We start from the raw sequence: 22,294 nt of genomic DNA, 5'->3' as shown, positions 1-22,294 counted from the left end.
GGTGTGGGAATTGCGGTGTGGGAATTGCGGCGTGGCGAGGGATTTATTTGTAAAATGCCCCTGTGATTGTTTGAGCCTCAAATGAGACAAAGCCAGTTGCAGTCACAGTGAAGCTGTTGACCCAAATTGCTCACAGTAGCTTAATTAATGCTTTATTGGTGGCTTCCGTATGGCAGCTAGTGGGGTAGACCATGCCAGACGAGATGGAGCTTCCAAAGCTTTACATCTTCCAGTTCCCCTCCAGGAGGCATTGCTCGTGTTGCTGTCTGGTGAAACAGTTTTGGTGTTCATCCACCGCAACGTGAGACGGACGAATGAGCAAGTGGGGAGTAATTTAATTCTCCAGTAGACAAAACATGTCAGTGACCTAATAATCGGTCATGGCTTTTCAGGTGCATCCTGAGCTTTGCCAGCTGGGATCCCCATCAAACGTGTGATGGTGCAGCTTTCAATACCTCCATGAGCTGAACATCCTTTTGTCTCCGAGACGTTCCCGACCACTGGTGGTCCTTAGAACGCCATCTTGTGGTCCATGTAGCTTTTGCAAAACGGTTTGATTTAATTAACAACATATTATATTTGGTAATTTTCAAAGCAACTTAGACATTATTCATTTATTAGACGTTCAACTAATTCAAATGCATACTTTCAGTGACCAGTTTGAATATCACCACAAAATCCATTAAACGTAGAGAAATGACAATAATACTATTGTGAGCAATCTAAATTCAGATGCAGTAAAATGTATACGGTTCTGAAACGAAAAAGGGATGTGGCTGACAACCCTGCGTCTGTAAAATCCCCAAAGAGTGTGGTGTAAAATTAATTGATAATGGCCGGCGGTGGTTGGTGACTGTAAGCTGAATATTTATTTGGTCAGTAAAGCTGAGACTGGATTACACAAATGTACAGCTCAGTTGAACTGTTTCACATTTACCTTGTTTGTAAGGAACGGCGTCCTCCAAAAAATTTCCTTTTTTATTCGCTTTTTTTTTTTTTTTTACAGTCAAAAGTGTCCCAAAGATTGCCTTTGTCCAGACCCGCCACAGTGGCCAGGACAGAAACCAATGTGTCTTTCCTTCAGCTCAACGGCTGAGGATTCCAGGACCCGGATAACAATTACATATATTTGCATACCCATCCCTGGAGTCGGTCATGTAGTCTGTCTCCTTCCACAAAGGAATTTGTAATGCAGCACCCAGACGACTGCAGTTACAGCTTCATTAAATGCTAATGATGCTAAGCTCCACCTTTTCGAGCACCCAGCTTGGAGATAAGGTGTGGGGCGGAGAAACACTAGTTTGGTTCTCGACTGATCCTTTGCCAGATAAAGACCCATTAAATGCTAATTCCTCCTCATTTAGTGCTTTTTAGATGGTTATCAATCGGTGTGTCCGCACATCTGTGTGTATCCGTGTACGGCAGTGAAAAGTTTCTTTAATCGCCAGTTTGCTGATTACAGCATGATTAGGTTGTTGGTCATTTCCCATATTATTTTCCCTACGTCTGGGCTGTGTTCAGATCTGCTTTAACAAATATGATGCTGCGGTTTCCTTGGCAACGTTAGTGTATTCATGTTCCTCCCAGTTGTGTTGATGTGCTTGGATCCAGATTATTTGGAAAATGTTGATTTCTGTTCATTTGTCGGCTCAGAACATTTTAAGTTCAGCAAAGGTAATCCTTCTCACAGCGAAGTGTGGTCTGCTTCCTGCTCTCTAAGTCTGATTGTTTTCTTTCTATTGTTCTCTTTTAACACAAACTAGGAGGTTCTGCTCCGCTTTTTGGGATTGACATTGCACAGTATCTCATCTCTCCTGAGGTATTGTGACCACAGCGTTGGATATTAAACCCACAAGTTTGACTCTGTGAGCTTCTCGTTCTTCTACTCGTAGTAATGTTTTTACAAAACCATAGATGATGAAATGATTAGGAAGCTTTGTCTTGACCACCAACGCACTCCGGCCTCCTTCTGCTAGATTCTTTTCCCACGGAGCCATCTCATAACGTTAGTAATTTAGTGTGTCTGAGTTGATAGGTGGGTTCAGCGGGATTAATTATGGTGGATAACAAAGCTTGGAATATTGGACGGTTTAACTGCAGTTTTGACCCCGTCTTCCTCTGAACACTGCCGAGTGCCCTTCGGGGGAGGAATGCTACTTTTTTTTACCAAAATGTAAACGTTCATGCTCTGTTGGATGATCTGGGGCAGGAAAGGGTGAGCCCTTCCTGCTTGGGAGCCCCCTAGACACCGTCTGGTCTCGGTGGTCACTTGCCCCTTTTACCCTTTTGCCAGCGGCTGCAGCTGTGATGCTTGTCGGGTCAAGTGGGTCCAGAGTGAGGTAATGGCTAAATCAGCCACTTAAGACACATTATCTACTCAGGGATATTGTGTCCAACTTTACCCTGGCCAAATCTCTGTTTTGCCCATTAACCCTCTCGTTTCTTCTTCTCTTATTCATCTCAAGAGTCACCGGTCATCTCGCGGAGTCTCACTCCGAGTTGAAGTAGGTGTCTTGTAGGTGTACAGTGTATCTCCCAGGACGTGGTGGTTTAGTAGCACAGCTGAAGCAACAAGAGCAATGCCTCGAGCAGCCTGTCTGCTTTTCTGTTTTCCTACGGGGACGCTTGTGTGTCCGTGTGTGTTTCTCCTGACTGCGCAGGCTGTGTGTCCGTGAACACCACAGGTGCATCACATGTGCACATGGCATAGTACCAGTCCGCACCGGTTGAATGGGGAATTATGCTAAACAGTGCTGCAACCTGTTAAAATGTTTTGCTTGTGAGTCAGAATACAGCTTGCAAAGCGGTTAAATGCATTCAGGCATCACATTTAAAGCTATTTAATTCATGCCAGGCTAAGAGCTACAAACCTGTGGCTAATGGCTTAGCGTGTTTGAATGGATCATGGGGTTTGGTAAGGATGTAACATTGGCTTTCTGTCCTTCTTTTGCAGTGTGAGTTTGGTGATAGGAGCTCCAAAGGCCAACACCAAGCAGGTGAACATCACAGAGGGAGGATCAGTCTTCTACTGCCCGTGGAGCCTCAGCCAAAGAGATTGTCACACCATCGACTTTGATACGGAAGGTAAGCATCATGACAGAGCTGTTGGTGGTGGTCTGGATGTGGCTCAGCAACCAGACCAAATCCTCCGTGAACTCCTCGAGTTGACTGACTGCCTGGTTGTGTGAGAAACGGGGTGTGTGTTTTTTTTTTTTTTAATTCCCTTAAAACAGCAGAGGTCCGCTGCATCTCTGGACACTGTTCAAGCCATCAGCATTTCCTCTCTGCTCGCGTTGTCAGCAAACAGCTCAGGATCAGGCGTCAGCGTTCCACTCCACTGAGCTATTGTCCGGTGCTTTGGTTCCTGAATGCAGGGTGAATCTTTCTTTCCTCTTCCTGTCCCGTCTTTGGGGATGAAAAGGATAATGGGGTGTTGAAGAACTTTTTGAAGGATTCTCTTTTTTTCACCTAGGTCGTGTTTGTGTTGCCTTGCCCCAGGAGTTATAAGGGAGATAAGTGCAACCAATAAACAAATAGGTCTGACAAAGAACGGTCCTGTTTGTACGACAGGTGAAGCACGCACTGCCGGTCCTGACAAAAAGGCTCTAGTTAGAATAAGTTAAAGCGTTTGGGAGAACACAAGGAGGTTGTCTGATGATTGGATTCATGTTTCAGGATGTTGTCAGATTACCCATTAGCCTGTCTTCTGCTACAGAAACATGGCGAGGTGAGAAAAGGGACGGTCAAAGTATAATGACTGCTGTCTTTTGGAATGAACATACCCTAAAAAAACACACACGCAACAGTGTGAGGTTAACTTGCCGGGGGGGCTTTTGGCGTCTTTCCTGAGAAAGCAAAGCTGAGCAATCTGGGCCAATTTAAATTCATTGTGTGTAATGCACAATAAGGACAATTCCACTGAGTTTCCACTTGTTTCACAAGACCTGGTTTAACAATATTCTTTTATTGGGCACACCAGTGCTGGGTACCCTTTGCTCCACTGTTTTTGTACGTTATTTTTCTTGCAACATAAAATATAGCGTTGGCTGGAGGCCACAGTGAGCGATGTTGTGTGCGAGCAGCAAGGCCTCACGGTGAAGGTTAGTCCCCTGGGCTGTCCTTCATATTTTCCAAGGGCCTTTGAAGAAGCTGTTCCGAGTGTCAGTCTGTTCCAACATCTGGATCACAGCAGATGGACAACCGGACAGTCGAGGAACAATTAAAATACGGACATCTGCAGACAAACGGCAACTTTTACACGGATGACATTTATTTCTGGAATTAATTTACTGCAGATGTGATATTTCTTATTGTACTAGAGCAATAAAGTTGCATACAGTTGAAATTTCTTGGGTGGGGGGGCTTAGATGCCTCACAAAGCTACAAAGGGCTGTATACTCACACTCATACATACCGTGTTGATTAAATCTGTAGATTGAGGGATGGATGTCAGTGAATTGGTTGAAAGTTCCTCACTTACTCGCTTAATATTACCCCCAAAAGTTTAAACTGGCATTTTCACTTCCATCTTGACTGTGTAAAAGGTGTGCTGTGTTCCACTAGGGTTTTGGGTGGTATAGGTCTCACTGTCTCTTGGTGTGTTTGAGCTCTGGCCCACGGGCCATGGACCCTCTTAATTAACCTAACTAATTGGGTCAAAGTGGCCCGAAGGCCCCCTCCCATCGCCTTCCGCCTCCATCGAGATAAAGAGCCCGTCTATGGATCTTGGAGGAGGAAAGTGCAGCGAGGGCAGTAGGGAGGGTGTGAAAAGGGCACATACAGGATGGGAGGAAGGGGAGGCAGGGTAAGAAAGCCAGACGGGGCAGGAGGAAAGAGGGAGAAACCAGAGCCCTTGTTCCTCCGCTCTGTTCTCCTGCTGTCGGTACTCCCACAGGGGCGGCTTATGTGATGAGTGAATTTGGCCATTTGTCTTCAACCCCACCGACACACACACACACACACAGAAATACACGCACTCACACATGGAGGCTCTGCCTGCACTAATGGCTGTTGTCTCACGCACGGTTCAAAGGCTAGAGGGAGTCTACGGACGCACTCCAGACCCCCACACTCCTCTGCTGGTCCCAGGAGACACTGGGAATGGCACCATGTCACATCAGCGCAGCGCTCTAACCGGACTCCCGAGGGGACTTTGGTCGGATGGCATGTTGCTGGAATCCGTCTCTGACTTTCCCCTCTATCTCCAATCTCCTCCTACTGTTGCGGATAACAAACAGAACTCGGAACTAATGCGGGTAGTAATGCTGCCGTGTGAGAGCTTGATGCTTCCATCTATTTTACATAGATAGTTCATTTATCACAGTTATGAATTACAAGGGGATTTTGGTATGGTACCTTTAAAAAAAGGTACCATGCAGTAAAACCGATTTTGGGGCCATTTATTTTGCTGGTCTTGTCATTAACTTTATCTTTTCACACATAGACTGTGGTGCAAAGGATCGCTGCTGTGTGTGCGGGAATGAATAATGTTTGAAGGGAACCCTGGTGTTTGAGATACGGTTGTGTTGTTAAAACACAACTGTCTCGGGTAAAAGGGAGCAGCACTTCCTGAAAACGTATGAGAGGGCCATAAAGACACGTTGACTAGGGCGAGATAGGGTAAAAAAAACAAATGGGAAGAATGAGCTGATTTTAAGAAATTAAATTAGAGAGAAAATAGCCGAATTGTGTGCATGAAGCGCTATGAGGAAGCAGTTGTGTATGTTATCCTTGGATTCCAGCCCCTTGGCGGTTTCCCACGAAAACACGGAGCAGCTCCAGGTTGCTGAGTTGGCTGGGAGGAAAAGCCGGGGGTCGACAGCCTGCTTTCTTCGCATCAACATAGGCCATGATCTCTTGCATTATGTAGCTCTTTTGCAATATGCCTGTGGTTTGACAACGTCTTGTGAGTCTGGGTTAAGAAAAAGGGTTAAGAAGGAGTGCATCGGTTGCTTTTGAACTTTCCTTAAAGATGTCAGCTCACACTCTGAGGCCCTCAGCGTGTGACTTGATATGGAAGGGATGCGACTTCCTTGCCGAATCAATTTGTGCGCATTTCGATCTCCATTGCTGAACTGACGTAACATCTGTCCACCTATAAAGTTGTGGTTTTAAATTTGACTCCCCTGACCATCTGTCATGTCACCTGCAGCTGTCAAAGCGTTGGTGGCCAGGTGGTCAAGCAGAGCGAAGGGTCAGCGAGGTTAAGCTCGTCCGGTCCAAACCTGGCCGAGCCAAGAGAACGGCCGTATTTTTCCTATTCTCACCCTGGTTGTCGTCAATGAGAAATAGTGCAACAACTGGTGCTAAGCTTTCTCCTGCAAATTTGCCAGATGTTTTCCAAGGGTCGTAACGGGCAGAATCAAGACACTCACGATCCACACGAAGGAATGCATGTTATTTCACAGTGCTGTCACTCAGTCATTTCCTCCTGTGTTTCCCAGGGAATCGCAACGTCTTGCTCAACAACACAGAACATCAGGGGGATTTTAAGTCGCACCAATGGTTCGGCGCCACCGTGCGTTCTCACGATGACACAATTCTGGTAAGCTGACCCTCTTGTGGTGGGTGGGGGGGCTTTGGGGGTTGGGCTGTACCACAACACTGCTGCTCTCTGCTCTTATTATTCTGGCCTTCGGTGAAGCTTTGCTGGGGTCCAATTTTCACCCCCCGTCTCAACACACCACAAATAAATATTTCGTGCCGCCCCCACATAGCCCTAAAACCTAAGCCGGCTTTTGTTTGGTCTGATAGTATGGGTTATGACCTGGGTTGAGTTACGACGGTCCCCGCTCCAGATGTACCGCTGACCTAAGCCCGAGTTCAGCAGTGTGATGTTGCAACTGGAAAAACATCTCCCACCTGCCAAACTCACGCCATTCATCACCGATTCTCCTCCCTCCCCTGCCCCGGCAATCCATATCTCTCTCCACCTCCTCTCTGACCCAGGCTTGTGCCCCGCTCTACTCCTGGCGGACTAAGCAGGACGTCCCCCACTCCGACGCTACAGGAACTTGCTACCTCTCAGTGAAGAATTTCACCAAATTTGTGGAGTACGCTCCCTGCCGCACAGGTAAGCCCTCTCTGCGTTGGTTATGTAAGGGGCAATGCTTTTTAAATTAATATTAAATAGTTATTGCTTGAAAATTGTATAATGGTGCACCACACCATTCCTGCGTGTTTCAGAGATCAGCAATGCGGTGGGACAAGGCTACTGTCAGGGAGGATTCAGTGCTGACTTCACAACGGTAAGAACTAGTTAATAAGGGGTTTGTAGGATAAACATTTTCGGGTTCAATTATAATAATTCCAAGTTTTATCTTTCAGGATGGCAGAGTTGTATTAGGAGGGCCAGGCAGCTACTTCTGGCAAGGTATGTAGGGCACAGCAATCAATTGAAAATGTGAAAAACAAGCCTCCAAATGGTCTTCAAAGTTAAATCTTCATTTCACCCGTCATACTTCAGGTCAGGTGATAACTGCAGCCAAAGAGGACATCATCAAAGCTTACTATCCAGGTTTCTTCATGCAGTCTGTGGAGAGACAGATCCAAACCAGACAGGCGATGTCTGCACACGATGACAGTTACCAAGGTAAGAGAAGCTTTGGTGCTTTTTTTTAATAGAGGCACATTTACACTTTTCTGCATTTGTTCGCGATGAAAACGGAGGCTGACGTCTGACCTCTTTTCCGCAGGGTACTCCATTGCTGTCGGGGAATTCAGTGGTGATGAGGTGGAAGGTAAGTAAAAAATGCACCCACACGGCCAATGCCTGGGTAGGCATGCATGATGTAAAACACATGGATTAAACACAAGCTACAATATTTTATTTCATTATTATTGTATGTATGTATACTGGAGTTATATTACCCACCTGCTGGGCCTGACCTGTTTGTCTCCCCACCCCTTAATCTTTGCTTCATGTCTCTGTGTGCCTCAGATTTTGTGGCTGGTGTTCCAAAAGGACTCATGCTTTATGGCTTGGTAAGAAAGCTTAATTGCTCTCATTTTGGCTCCAATTTAGATGCTTTTATGATGAAGGACCTCAGCTTCAGATTTGAGACAGATACAGGAAAGCAAAAGAAAGAAAACAAGCGTATTAATGTTTTCACAGTGGAGGTTATCTTTGCAATGAACTCCATACCAGAGACTTATAGACTTTATATTAAACTGTACACAAAAGACGTTCATCATATGTGGCTGCTGTGTTGCAGGTGACTATTCTGAATGGTACAGATCTGAAGACCATGATTAACTACACTGGTGAGCAGGTGAGTCAGAGAGATCCAGCCTCTGCAGAGCTAGAGCTCCTTCATGCTCCGCTTCCTCTGTGTTTTCTTTGCTGAGCTCATTATGAGAGTTCATAACTTGTTGATGGTATAAGCAAAAATAATTTCCTTTACAATGTTCTTAACTAGAGTTTGGTCTCTCGTGTGGTTTGCTGTAGAGCTATTGAGGGGGAAGGTGCAGTGGCAATTTGTGCAAATGGCCGTGGGAATAGAAAAGGAACCAAGCTTGTTTTAAACAGTGATGATTGACTCAGCTGAATAAATAAAATCACAAGTGAATTTGCTTACCCTTTGGTAATTCAGACTGCTCCCACAATTTGCTTTTCCAACTCAAAATTCATCACAGGAAATGCTGGAAATTAAACTGATCTGGAACCGAATCAGCACCAAACTTGGCTTTGCCTGTGAAACCCATCAGGCCTTCATGTTTCCTCCCTTTTGCACTAGTGACGCAGAGTGTATATGATGTATTATTGTGAACAAACCAAATCTTGATAAATTTAATGTCTTTTGATCATTACATTTTCAGTCATTGACACTCTTTTCTTTACAGATGGGATCATATTTTGGGTATGCAGTGGCAACGACTGACATCAATAGTGACGGGTGAGTAGTCGCCTTCTACGTTGTCTGCTTTTCTCACCATCCCAGCACCCTGCCTTGCTCTGTCCCTTCCTGGCTAGTTAATTCTCTGCCAGAGTCTAGATTGAAAGCCACCACCAACCCATTACAGGCGTCATTGTGTCTGAGCTTAAATTAGTTTGTGATTTTCCTGTCTTGTCTGCAGGATGGCCGACCTGCTGGTGGGAGCTCCCATGTTCATGGTCCGGGGCTCCGATGGGCGACTGGAAGAGATGGGACGGGTCTATCTTTACCTGCAGCGGGGCCCCGTGAGCCTGGAGCTCCGCCTGCCGAACCTGACTGGCACCCAGGTGTACGGAAGATTTGGCAGCACCATCGCACCCTTGGGAGATCTGAACCAGGATGGTTTCAATGGTAAGAATGAGGATTGTTGGAATATTGGCGATGAAATGGTTTTGCGTCAGGATTTCTTTGGCTGCCGTGGCTACATTTTTCCTCCCATTTGACCGTTTGTTAGATGTGGCTATAAGCTGTCCGTTTGGAGGGGAGGATCGGCAGGGACTTGTCTACATCTTCAACGGGTACTCAGGGGGACTCAGGGAAAAGCCATCTCAGGTGATAACTGGCCAGTGGGCTGCTGGTGCGATTCCTGCCAGCTTTGGATTTTCCCTCAGAGGAGCCAAGGACCTTGACATGAATGGATACCCAGGTGAGTGAGATTTAGTAGCCGATCGCGATCAATAGCTTTTTATATATTAAGTATGTTTTCTAATTCTGATTCTTTATTTCCCCAGATCTAATTGTTGGTGCCTTTGGTGTGAATAAGGCAGTTCTCTATAGGTATGTTGTTTTGACTCACTTACTGTATGTAATCATGAAACCTGAGTGTTTATCTGCTTATTGACTTTCTTCCTTAGAAATGAATACTAATGTCTACACTACATAAACTGTTATTCTGTCCAGATCTGCATAGCTGGCTGTTTCATAGTTATTATAGGGTTACAATAAGCCTTTCATATCTATATTGTGAGCGGGTTCTCTTCACAGTCAGGGTCTTCAATCGTTTTTCTTTTTATTACCTACAGATCTCGGCCGATAGTTAACACCAGTGCCACTCTGACTGTGAATCCCACAAGGATCAACCCTGAAGAGAAGAACTGCATGGTCACCAGTGGAAACACCACCATTCCGGTTTCCTGGTGAGTTTTCAGCAGCTTGTCCAGTGCCAACACTCCCTAACTGCAAAAAAGAAGGGTGCTTCCCCATTTCCCCAACATGCATAAAATCCTATCCTGACAGGAAGTTCTGATAAGGAAAAAAACTTTCCATAAGCAGTTGCTGTATTTTTTTTGCATCCGTTCTTATCTGACCCATTTTCCAAAAATCTTTCTGTTGAGAAATAAATTGCTGAATAGCAGCATTGTTGGCTGTCTTTTTGGCCTCAACCAAACTTGCTCAGCATTCATCTCCTGAAAGGGGGGGGGGGGGAGGAAACAGACGGCAACTTGGTCCACGCTCATGTGTCTGCTTCACCCCCCCGCCCTTTACAGATCCTGATCCATAAAGGAAGCTCTTGTATACATATGTGTCTTGATTACACTACGTTGCCTGGTGATGAGGAGGTTTTGGTGGGGGTGAAAAGGGAGCACAAGGCATAATGGGATGGGGAGGGGCTGGAAAGCTTTTGCTGTTGCTTTTGAATGAGATATTGTTTGGTGGTGGAACACAGCTGGGAAACATCAGGACACGTAGACTCCCGTGAGCGTGAACACACAGCCATGCAGGAACAGACAGACACAGTAGCTTATACATGACGTTAATACTACTCCTTGTTCTAGTTCTAGTTCCAGTACACACTGTGTCTCATTTTTCACCTCTCTTCCCTTTCCTGTGTTTTTTTTTTTTTTTTCTATTTTCTTTTCAACGTTCTCTCTTTTCCCTTTCTTACTTCTTCCAGACTTTGCTCTGCCTCTCGTGTGTGGATTTACTAGGTAAAGGATTGGGGGGGGGGGGGGGGTGGTTGGGGTTTCCAGGCTTTTAGACTAGCAGTAGAGTGTTGTGCAGATGATGTCATGGGAGACAACTACAGGCTTATATAGACGGCCATTGACTGGTCAGCACTGAAACCTGAGTCGGACCAATTTCACCCATCTTAACTTAGCCATTCCGTGTGTGTGTGTGTGTGTGTGTGTGGAAACGGAGGACCAATCAATCTGCTTGGCTGGCAAAAGTGGTCACATGCCAGCGTGTTTCCAAACATCTGGCAATTAGTAGTTTTATGCATTGTGTTCCTGTTACGTCTTGTACATTGTAATGTAAACCATGTAAGCAGCTGAGACTTGAGACGTGGGCTGTGAGAGAAAGTGGGAGAAAGCAAGGGAACTTGTGTTTACGGTGTGTGTTTACAGTGTATTTGTACTGAATCTCTGTCATAAGTTGATATGCATCCCTCTTTATGTTTTCATCCTCTCTGTCCAAACAGTGTTAATCTGAGTTTCTGCATAACTGCTGATGGGAAGCACCTACCAGACATCATAGGTGAGACAATTTTTCGCATCTGCGTTTTACTGGAGGTCTTTGTCCAAAGAAAAGTACAGTAATGTTTTGAATCCATAAAAGTCTGTAGGTTTATGTTTTTGCAGATGTGGCTTTTGGGGGATTTTGTTATGACAAAAAAGGGTGCGCAGTATACGAAAGACCATCTGTGATCCACCGTAATGATCAAACCTCTTCTGTGTTTCTACCTCTTTCCTATCAACTCATTTCCATTGACTGTATTTGCTCTGTCCTTTACATACAGCCGTTGGGTAAAAGTTACATTCCTGTTGGTCCTTCAGAATATTGATGGAGCTTTATGTGTGTGTTCCAGATTTCCAGGTGGAGGTGCAGCTAGATAGCAATAAGCACAAGCAGAAAGGTGCAGTGAGGAGGGCTCTGTTCTTGGATTCCCAGCAGCCTTTGCTTGAGAAGAGTGTGAGCTTGCGCCATGGCGAGCGTTCGTGCCACAACACCAAGATCTACCTAAGAGTATGCTCTCATTCATAACTAATAGAAAATGTCTGACTGTGATCGTTTGTCCTGTGACTCCTGCGTCCAAGCATGTCTTCAAAGAACACAAATGTCAGTACATCCCACCCGATCGCTACTGCCCATGTGCAACTCTCAGCAGAAATGAGAAAGTAGCGAGGTGTCGCTTTTGCTCATGTGCCATCAAAAAGTGTAACTTTAGCCGGAACTGGCAAAAGGCAAGCTAGACCTGTGCTACTGGATGATTTAAGAAAGCTTCATGGCATTTATCCTCTGCATGTTTTTGATCACGGTCAGCATACATTACAATGATCCGTAGCTCTACAATACATTCTCAATGTCGAACTGCATCTGACTAGACCTGCGGTGTGTGTTTCTTTAATTGCAGGCTGAGAAAGACTTCAGGGATAAACTTTCCTCCATCTACGTGGCCTTGAACTTCAGCTTGGATCCAAAAGCTGCCGCTGACTCCCACGGCCTGCGCCCCATCCTCAACTATCAGACCACCAACGTAATCGAGCAGAAGGTATTTTGATGACCTTTACTTCCCCGATATTCTGTCCAGCAGTCAACGAAGCCTGGATTTCTATACGGTGTAAAACGTGTTCACTGACAATGCCAGTTGGATTTGGATATTCACCATGTTTAGTAATCATTCCCTATATCACGGGCAAGCTGCTGAGTGACTCACTCCTGGCCCGACTGGGTCTGTTCTTATGAACGTACATTCAGACAGTCTCTGCCTGGACGAGGTCTCGCGTGTCTGGAGAGCTGTTTTCAAAATGAAAATGTAAGGCATATGTTTGAGCATTTTCCCTTTGCCAGCAGTTACTGCTTTTAGCCGTCTTGGCTGCGTAACTTTACCTAGGTGACTCTGCATTTTTCCAGTTTTCCCTCAGGAAGTGAGTAGAGTTTGCTACGCGTAGGCGCCCTTCCAGCCGTGGCACAGCATGCACCATATGAGTTCAGCAACGGCCATCAGTTTGCAGCATTCAGGGAAAGGCAATCGCTGTAGTTTTATCCCTTTCTCCATTTCTCATTCTTTGTCGTGGTTTGTTCCGATCTTTTTGGATCAGCACTAATGTGTTTCCGAGATATTAACGCTGTTGGGCCTGCAACTGATGTGTTCCGTTGCTGAACTGAGACCTTGAACCAAATCTGAGCCAAATATCATCCATAAACTTAAAAATGGCCCTTTTTGCCAAACCTGAAAAACCCGATCCGTGTTTATGTGCGTAAAAGGGGAGTGGGAGCGCTTCAGACTGCCAACGTATTTTATAAATGTTGCTTTAGACTGTGTTAATTTAATGGTCTTTAAACAGTGAAGGGTGACTCTTATACCACAGCTGTGGCCTTGATCAGACACTTGATGCCCTATTGATTTACACATGAGAATATGTGGCAAGCCTACGTAACACTTCATTGACTGCCAAATTCCTACTGCTTTTGAACTGGAGTGAGAATGATGTGGTTGATGTATTGGGCACCGTCTCAATCTCTGTCCTCATATAACATATTCCACATGTTTCCATTTGGAGCTGAGACGCTATGATGGATCCATTAATTGCGGGCACATGTGTCTGCAAAACCACACAGTTTTCACCTTTCTTAGATTTTTTTTTTTTTAAATGGCTAAAATTGGGCATCAATGACCCCATCAACCAGCCCACAAACTGAAAGCTACCGAACAGTTAATGGTAGTCTAGAAAAAGTTTATTTAAAAAAAACTTGATTTTCTTTTCCGATCATGGTAATTACTGTTAATAAAGCCCGGTAGAGACTGATTTCTACTTTCACCTTGAGGCATTCAGGGCACTCCCTGGACTTGTTGTTGTTGGACTCCTTCCGCCAAAACGGAAGGAGTCCAACAATGCAAAAACAATAGGGTGTATTTTTCAATATTAAGAATACGAAAATGTTCTTGCATGAGTACTGACCAAATCAGTGGGACTCTGGCCTCATTGTGCTGAGGTCACTGTTGTTGTTAACTACAGCAATAGGACTACAAACGTTGTTTTCCTGGTTTACACAGACACTCAGACCCAGGGTGCACATGTGGCCAGGTTAGCCTGGTGGATACCACGGTGTCCATAATTACTGCATGGTGTAATGACAAGTGGCTCGTTTCGCTCTCTCTAATCTCCTCTATTTCTATATGTTATCCTCCATCTTTATGAGCATCGTCACGCTGTCACAAGGCGCAGCGGGATGCAATTTGGTAATCCGCAGGGCCTTCCCCGCCGCTGGCCCGCCACACGTTCAGCGGTCATCCACTTATCCAGCAGTGTTTCTGCTCCTTTCTTGTGTTTCCCTCAACTGTAATCTCTGAACCCCCGCTACTGCCTTTCAGGTCAACAGAGATATCCGATGTCTGTAAATTTCTCTAGGATGAAGGCGCCTCCCTCTCCATATGATCATACTATAGTGCTGTGGTTTGCCGGGTGGCGGAGCGTGTGGTGAAAGCGTGGCTTGCCACACGGCCGTGTGATGTGGGGCTCTGGTGGGAGCCGGCGGCTTTGTGCTCAATCTCCACAAGCGGTACCTCCTCTGGCACAGCCGCTTTGGGCTTGACACCCCCCCTCCTTTCCCCGCACTGCTCATCGTTTCGCCGCAAACAGAAAGCATGTGTCTGCCGGCACAGCTGCTTCTGGGGAGTAGGTCTGTGCCGGTCGTGACCTCACAGTCAGTGTCCCACAGAGACACTTTTTTTTTTTTGACTGTGTGATTATGCGACGATGATGTCATGTAGACAAAGCGGACAGCGGCGCAGGTGTGTGTCGGGGGGCTGCGTGGTGGAGCGCGTTAGTCATCCCACATGTCGCATCTTGCTTCACGCATCCTGTTGTGTCCCATAAACAGGCGTTTGATTCATCATGTGCGCCTAATTGTCTCCACGTGTAAAAGTGTGTTTTTAGTCATAAATGATAAACATCGCAACAGTCTTTGGCCCCTATTACACCTCATATCACCCCCACAATCTTCTAGGCTCAGATTCTGTTGGACTGTGGAGAGGACAACATCTGTGTTCCTGACTTGAAGCTGACTGTTCACGGGTGAGTCTGTTCATTTCTTTATATACATTTTTACCAATCCCATTTGGTTTCATAAAAAAACAACATTCCAATTTGATGGATAATACATGGTAAACTGTGAACGGGGTCACTGAACTCCACACCTCCACAGGGTGCTTGCATTTTAGTGCTAAAGTGTAAATACAGCTGTTTGTGTTGTTCCTGCTGCTTTGTTTAGTTTAGCATACCAGAGAGGGAGTGTTAATAGCCCTGGAGTAGCGGTGCCCGAAGACGGGAAGTAGCGCCGCTCTACAGGTGCTACGCGGACACTTAACGGGGAAAAAGACAGGAGAGATGAAAGGCAGAGTATGCGAGCTGCGTGGCAAAGTCCCAACACGGCCTTTTGCTTTCTGACGCCCTCCCGAGCGCCCGGCCTTCCACACCATGATTCAAGAAATCTGTTAGCATTTTTCTCCGAATCAACAACTCCCTCCTCCGCTCTGTCATTTTATTTTACATTCCTATATTTATCTACCATCTGCCTCCATTTCTTTCAACAAATGACTTCTCCATCACACGTGGAACCACCTGCTGCGAGTGCATGCGATTCCTGGGCTCCGTCCAAGTGCAACTCCAGAAACTGAGCCGCAGAGAGTGTGATTGGTGCAATTTCAAATAATAGCTCAGTGTTTTTGTCTACTCTGCTGTAAAGGAAGAACGCCTAAGAGAAGTAAGAAGGGTTGACAGGATGGCCGTGATTTAGTGGAATTTCAGATAATGTATTCAGCGTTTTTTTCTTTTCTGCTGCCAAAGCACATAACACGTTCGACCTCTCTGGAAAGCTTTAAGGTCTTGTCCTTTATTTCACTTTTCTAGCCATTGTTTGAATAAAAAAAAGTAAACACGCAATGCCAGTTAGAGTAAGACGGCGGTCCACTTGTAGGCTGGCAGAGGATCAGTTTGAGAAACCTTGTCTCTCAGGCTCTCCTGCTCTGCTTTACGAGACTGGGCTGTAATTAAAAGCGTCTGTGTGGCCCTCCAAATGGAATTTTCTCATTGTTCTTAGCTATGGAGGGAAGCGGAGGGAGGGAGAGAAAGCAAGGAAGTGGGGGGTGATTTTACATTCCGTCACCGTGTTAGGCTCTTAAAAAAAGAAATGTCAAGCACAAAGCCTGAACTTGGTATTAGTGTAATTTAAGCTGTTTGTTAATTTCAGGAAATTACATATTTGTCTTATAATGTTTCTTTTTTAAAACGGGGAAAGTAACACCCGTCATTGTATAATTTCCAGACTCAAAGACCAATCTAATCTTTTGTTGACGTAATATTGATGCAAATTTCAGCCCTACATATACATTTGCCTAAGGAGTCCTGACACTATTTAACCTACACATCAACCTTGTTAGTGATCCACCGTTTCCTCTGTCTGGGTGCTCAGGAACAGGAAGGAAGTCTACCTAGGCGATGACAACTCGCTGACCCTGACTTTCAACGCCAAGAATGAGGGAGAGGGAGGGGCGTACGAGGCCGAGCTCTATGTCGTGCTGCCCCCCGAAGCGGACTACAGCGGTATTGCTCGCAACAATGAAGTAAGAATTCAAAATACAGAAAAAAACGGGCCGGTGTTGTTCTTGGAACATTGTCACGGCTGCCGGGCTTTGTCTCGATGATTGTCCAATCCCCTGTCTCCTTGTTTCGTAGAGCCTGTCCCAGCTTACCTGCAGATATGACACGGAGAACCAAACCCAATACCTCAGCTGTGATTTGGGCAACCCGATGAAGTCTGGCACCAGTGTATGTACAGCGCCTCTGACCGTATTCATGCTCCGTGACCGTTGAACGATATACTGGTATTGACTATAACCAACACAAGAAAAAAGCAATCCAACATTGCTGTCGTATCAACAATGCACATGGTAGTATTGTGTAATGATCTACACTAACACTACACTTGGTATTGTGTTAAGATTGTTATCACACATTATTTGGGCTAGCATAAACATGTTGTGATTTCCTGATGTAATGACCGCCCTAGTTGTCCAAACATCATGATTTACTGCTCCTCCTAGGAAAACGATGTAAGTTCGTTGTACGGCTGGGTGTGAACTGCAACAGGAAAGGTCCGAATGTGTTAGGAAATGTTGTGACAGGAAGCAAAGATTCCCATCTGTGCCCCTTTTTAATGACCCTTCTACATATTAAACAAACACTTTACTTTTTGTAATATATATACTTGTTTTCATGGTAACGGTCTGTGGTTGTAATGTTATTGATTGCGTTGGTTGCTCATTAAAAGGAAAGCTGCAGGCGGACCTAATGAAAGAGAACTGGATGCAAAGTTATTGATAAATACTTCATTGATATTATCAATAGAAATACTTTACCCACCAAAACCCCTGAGAAAATCACAAAATCCATCAGCGGGAGGCAATGAGTACATAAGGAATGCCTGCAAGCGAGTCGTTCATGTGCTACTTCTGTTCCTTCTGAATTCATGGACAGTATAACATTCTTTTTTTAATGCTGATTTGTAAGTGGACTCTTTCTCTTGGCAGCTGTGGGCTGGTCTGCGCTTCACAGTGCCGCGGCTGAAGGACACGCACAAAACTGTTCAGTTTGAGCTGCAGATTCGCAGGTACAACTTGCTGTCAACAACTACCATGAGCATATAAACTAAAGATACACTAACGTGTGGTTTCAGCAGAACTGATCTGCAAAGCTCTCGAGTGACATCAGCTAATCAGAATCTTTTTTTTTTTCCTCTCCCTGTTTCCACAGTAAAAATGAAAATAATTCCCTCAGTGAGGTCGTGCCTTACAAGCTGGAGGTGGTTGTTCAGGCTGAAGTAATTCTACAAGGGTGAGTTCGGTGTCAGGATTCCCTCATTTGAACTTTAGGAATTTCATTAGGTCTCTGGGGCCTTCCTACACATTCTCTCACATCCCCGCTTCTCTTTTAAGTGTGTCTCGACCAGATAAGGTCTTCTTCCCGCCGGCCAACTGGAAGGTTACCAAGACCTACGAGGCGGAGCAGGACGTTGGGCCCGCAGTGGAACACATCTATGAGGTAATCAGCCGTGCTGTTAGCGGTGCAGACTCATCAGGGCTGAGCAGATTGGGTCCGAAAGCAGACACTACTGTTTGAACTTCCCTGTGCAGCAATGAAGGAAAGCCAAAGAAAATATAAACCAGTTTAGAGCGCATGATTTATTGTCAGCTTTTTCTGATCTAGCTGAGGTTCAGAATTAGATTAAGAAAATCTGTCAAATATAAAAGTTCCAGCATGAAAAAAAAGCCTCCCAGCTACAACTAAATATATTTTCCTTATACATCACTGACTACAGTGTTCTTTTTAATTTCCTTCTTGCAGCTGGTGAACAACGGGCCCAGCCGGATCAGCAACACCCTACTCGAGCTGCACTGCCCCCTCAGAGTTCAGGGTCAGACTCTGCTTTACCCCCTCGAGTTCTCCGTGGAAGGCCCCATCAACTGCACCGCCGACAAAAACATGAACCACCTCCGCCTCAAAGTAAGCCGGGCCTGACTCGGACAGTGAACGTCTCCCGCTGGTTTCCACTGTATGATTAACCGTTGCGCCGTCCCGCTGGTTGGCCCACACCCACCTCCTCCTCCCAGCTTGTTAGCCCCACCCAGGACACTAACCCCAGCACCGCTTTGAAGTCCCGTCTCTTCCCTGTGCTCAGAACAGCTTGATGAACCACCTCGCCCAGCAACTCGCTCGTCCCCCACATCCAGCGACGCGCCCCTTTATACCGAGCTGTAGTGAATCCATGTGGAGAAGATCTCACATGCTTCTAAATAATTACAAAAAGCCTCATACGAACATTTGGTCTTCTATTGACGATGCTCTTTTGCCTGTTGGGAGGTCATCGGTGTCTGTCTTATTCTAATTGGTGGCGTGTGTATTTGTGTCTTGTATCTCCTTCTTTTAGCTCCAGCACACGTCCACAGAGCCACCTGTCCTCGCGCTGCAGGCACATGAGCACCGCGTCGAGAGGAGGGACGTCCAGAGAAACCCGCTCGCCCATATGACTAATCTGGTAGGAGGCTGAAAGTGCGAATTGTCAGGTTCTGTAAATAAAGCTTGTTACATGCATAGATTGGGCCAAAAAGCCAAGTCTAACAAACTCTAATGTAATAGGGGACTTGAAAGTGAGGAAATGAGGAGCTTGAGTTTAACGTTACGGGTTTAATGGGCTCATGTGGTTAAAATAATTTTTATGTCGCTTACAGAGGAGGTCGTGTCCTCGTTGGATAAAAGAAACAGAAGGTCTGGACAATATAGGTTGCGGTTTATCTTCCATCCGGTTGTGCCGGTTGATATTCTATTTACAACCTGACTGCAATCAATAAATCAAGTAAAAGTGGAAAGGTTCAGCCTGCCTTAGTTTGCACGCTGCCCGTTTGCTCCTCAGCGTCACAGGAGTCTCTCACCAGCAGCAAGGTCGACAGCTGTGAGCACCAACAATAGCAAAGTTCCTTGTTTATTATCATCGGGAGCTGTTTTGGAAGCCGGGCCGTATGAACGGGCCGTCAGGGTTGGAAATTTGCCGCTGGATTTAGCGTCCGTTAGCTAGTACTACTACTATACTTGGATTTGACAACACCGGACTGTGCGTTTTAATAGTTTGCTCGGCTTACTTTCGCCGGTGTCTTGAGTTACCAACCGTAGCGTTGGGTTAATCGCGCAGGTCTGGATCTAGCTTGGCGACACTGGCCCTTACACGAGGCTCCTGGGATCGGGTAATTAGGTTGTGATGTCGTTAAAAGGAAGGGGTCAGAGGCCACAAGCTTGTCCCGTTGTGGTGATTAACATTAAAGAGTCTTTGATAATGGTGGAGGGGCTTATGGGACCTAGGAGGCTTTTCTTTTTTGGTCGGTGATGCACTGGTTACTATACAGACTGCTCTCTAATGTTTGGCTCTGGGTGTTATGAGGCCCCGAGCCCCCACACACTGGCCCTATTGATACAACCAGCTGCAGGTAGCCTTTCTCTCCGCTTCGCTCTTTGAATACCTGCCTCCACCAAAGGGGTCTTTGTCTGCGGCTTGTCGCTTCTAGCCGTGGTCGTTTATCAAGCATGTCCAATGACACCTCAGCATGAAGGACCCCATTCTCCCGTTTACCGCATGTCTGCACTTTTCTTAGACCTTTTTGAAAGGAGACCTCTCCGCTCAAAGTGTGTCTTAATCGTGGTAGTGTAAAGCAATGCTCGGGTGAATCTGTCAGCCCGGGTCATGGTGTGATCATTTAAAAAAACACGCTTAGTCTCTGAAGAGCGCAGATATGCGCGATGACATCCACTAATAATTGAAGGGCATTTTATGATTACTTTTATTACTTACAAAAGTATTTTGTCGTAGCACTCTCATGTGCTGAATTGTGGATGTTCCAGCTGTTGTACAACTTTATTGTTACAGTAATTTGTGGCACCTTTCTAATACGCGATCAGTGCGAAAGGTTTCATTGGTTATTTACAAATGCTCACTGATCAGTTATAGGAATTTGAATGACAGATGTTCAACATGCAAAAGGAATTTTTAAATATATACTGTACAATAAAGTCCTCTAATAAACTTATTAAGTAATGGTTGCTAACAATTATAACTGTATTATTTCCAAATACAATGCTAACCATGTACTGTAGCTGTGTAGTTATTTTACAAAGCTGTGGGAACAGCCTCCTTATTATGACCACATAATCCCACCAGGGAGGATATGTGGGTCTTGGGTCTGAAGCGTCTTTGGCACTGGTCCATGTTCAGGTCATTTCCACAGCCCTTTGTGGCCCCGGGGCTATAAGGCAGTCTATCAGGGGCAAGTGGACTCGTACTGTCTGTCATAGTACACTCATTACGTCTGCACAAGCCTACGGGAAGCAGGCAGGTCCTCTCTTCTCCTCCTGAGTTGGCTCTACTCAATGTAATAAGTAAACTAATGCACTCGTGCTGGAAACTGCCAGAACCTCTCTATTTTGGGGTGGTCTAGCTGCGGTAACGCGTTTAAAAAGCAGTGTGTGTGTCTTGTTGAGCTGGGTTATGGGGATCTGATTAAGACTATATTTTACAGTCTTGAGAAGGAATTGGCCAGTTTTAGTGGTTGGGCAGAAATGGGGAGAGTTGTGCGTGTTGCATTTTTACAGTCTCATGACATTCCTTCAATCTAATTCGAAGCAGGCGTAGAATACTGATCATAACATTGGGCTCTTTGTTATATTTATTTGACCTGCAGCATTAACATGGCTGTTATTTTTCAAGTTCTACCAGTTTTCAGTTTTTTCCCTGTTGGTAAAGTTTTCTTGCCATATCTTCATTTAGGTTGTACTCATGCACAATAATGACTTAAAACTAACATGTTTTTAACTGCTTTTGTGTCTGTTTCCGTAGTCCTGCTCCAATACGGAGTGTTGGAAGCTCCAGTGCACCGTGGGTTTGTTGGAGAAGGGGAACACCGCTATCCTCAAAGTGCGCTCTCGCATCTGGGCCGAGACCTTCACTGAGGTTTGTCGAAGATGACCCTTGCCTGAAAAACTGTACACAAACACGTGTTCCCACCAAATGACAGCAGGCATAGCAGAGGAAATGGCTGTTCCCTGTAGATTTCTGTATTTTCTCATTCAAGGCTTTTGCAGGAAAGGAGAAGCCATTTTTCTTCAAAACATTTAAAAAAAATTAGATTAAGAAATGTGAACCTGGCCCAGGTATGTAGCCACTGTAGTCAGTCTCACCGCTGGTTCTGTTTCCTCTGGATCAGATTTTAAGACTGACATTATGTACAGTCCCACATATTTGCCTCAGCAAATTGCTGTGGCTGCCTGTCCCATTGGAGCCACGCACAGACCATTACCCCCCCCCACTTCATGCTGTAGCACTAGGCATGCACATCAATGTATTGAAAATGAATTTGCTGGTATCAGACAAAGTCCTGAAGGAATTTTCTCTAGGAAAAAAAACACGGTCTCTGTCGCCGCCTAGTGTATAAATGTTGGATTGTGGTAATAAAACAAAAATGATATTAACGTTTGCTACTTCCTTCAGAGATCTTACAAGCAGTATGTGCTGGAGTGCCTGGCCAGATACAATGTGGAGAAGATGCCTTACGCCATCTTACCCAAACAGGCTCCCAGTGGACACAAAAAGGTATGTTCATATTTTGTTCTTTCATTCTCTCGAAAGGGCCTACTAGCGGTTGTGATGTCTGAATTTTCTGCGAGAAATTGACAAAGTGTGTCGTCGTCCACAGGTGGTGACCCCAGTGGTGTGGAATAAGCCAGATTTAGAGAACTCCGTTCCTTTGTGGATAATCATCTTGGCCATCCTGGCCGGTTTGCTGCTTCTCGCTCTGCTCATCTACGTGCTGTACAAGG

General features: G+C 45.5%; 1 protein-coding gene across 1 annotated transcript in view; it reads left to right on the top strand.

The window, feature by feature from the left end:
* Positions 1–22,294, top strand: part of itga5 (integrin, alpha 5 (fibronectin receptor, alpha polypeptide)) — a 31,088-nt gene that overhangs the window by 5,624 nt on the left and 3,170 nt on the right. Inside the window, exons 2-29 of the mRNA XM_040192481.2 lie at positions 2,954–3,084; positions 6,444–6,544; positions 6,949–7,072; positions 7,186–7,247; positions 7,327–7,372; positions 7,466–7,591; positions 7,695–7,739; positions 7,940–7,983; positions 8,214–8,270; positions 8,842–8,894; positions 9,076–9,284; positions 9,388–9,579; positions 9,665–9,710; positions 9,956–10,069; positions 11,353–11,408; positions 11,740–11,897; positions 12,286–12,423; positions 14,883–14,950; positions 16,347–16,497; positions 16,610–16,702; positions 17,464–17,543; positions 17,687–17,767; positions 17,869–17,974; positions 18,278–18,436; positions 18,861–18,968; positions 21,315–21,428; positions 21,966–22,067; positions 22,171–22,293. Coding sequence (XP_040048415.2) covers positions 2,954–3,084; positions 6,444–6,544; positions 6,949–7,072; positions 7,186–7,247; positions 7,327–7,372; positions 7,466–7,591; positions 7,695–7,739; positions 7,940–7,983; positions 8,214–8,270; positions 8,842–8,894; positions 9,076–9,284; positions 9,388–9,579; positions 9,665–9,710; positions 9,956–10,069; positions 11,353–11,408; positions 11,740–11,897; positions 12,286–12,423; positions 14,883–14,950; positions 16,347–16,497; positions 16,610–16,702; positions 17,464–17,543; positions 17,687–17,767; positions 17,869–17,974; positions 18,278–18,436; positions 18,861–18,968; positions 21,315–21,428; positions 21,966–22,067; positions 22,171–22,293 — 2,887 coding nt within the window. The remainder of the gene's footprint in view (positions 1–2,953; positions 3,085–6,443; positions 6,545–6,948; positions 7,073–7,185; positions 7,248–7,326; positions 7,373–7,465; positions 7,592–7,694; positions 7,740–7,939; positions 7,984–8,213; positions 8,271–8,841; positions 8,895–9,075; positions 9,285–9,387; positions 9,580–9,664; positions 9,711–9,955; positions 10,070–11,352; positions 11,409–11,739; positions 11,898–12,285; positions 12,424–14,882; positions 14,951–16,346; positions 16,498–16,609; positions 16,703–17,463; positions 17,544–17,686; positions 17,768–17,868; positions 17,975–18,277; positions 18,437–18,860; positions 18,969–21,314; positions 21,429–21,965; positions 22,068–22,170; position 22,294) is intronic.

The sequence above is a fragment of the Gasterosteus aculeatus genome, chromosome 2 (assembly GCF_964276395.1).
Source record: "Gasterosteus aculeatus chromosome 2, fGasAcu3.hap1.1, whole genome shotgun sequence".
Lineage (NCBI taxonomy): Eukaryota > Metazoa > Chordata > Actinopteri > Perciformes > Gasterosteidae > Gasterosteus > Gasterosteus aculeatus.
Note: the sequence above shows the minus strand (reverse complement) of the source record. Positions and strands in the feature narration are given on the sequence as shown.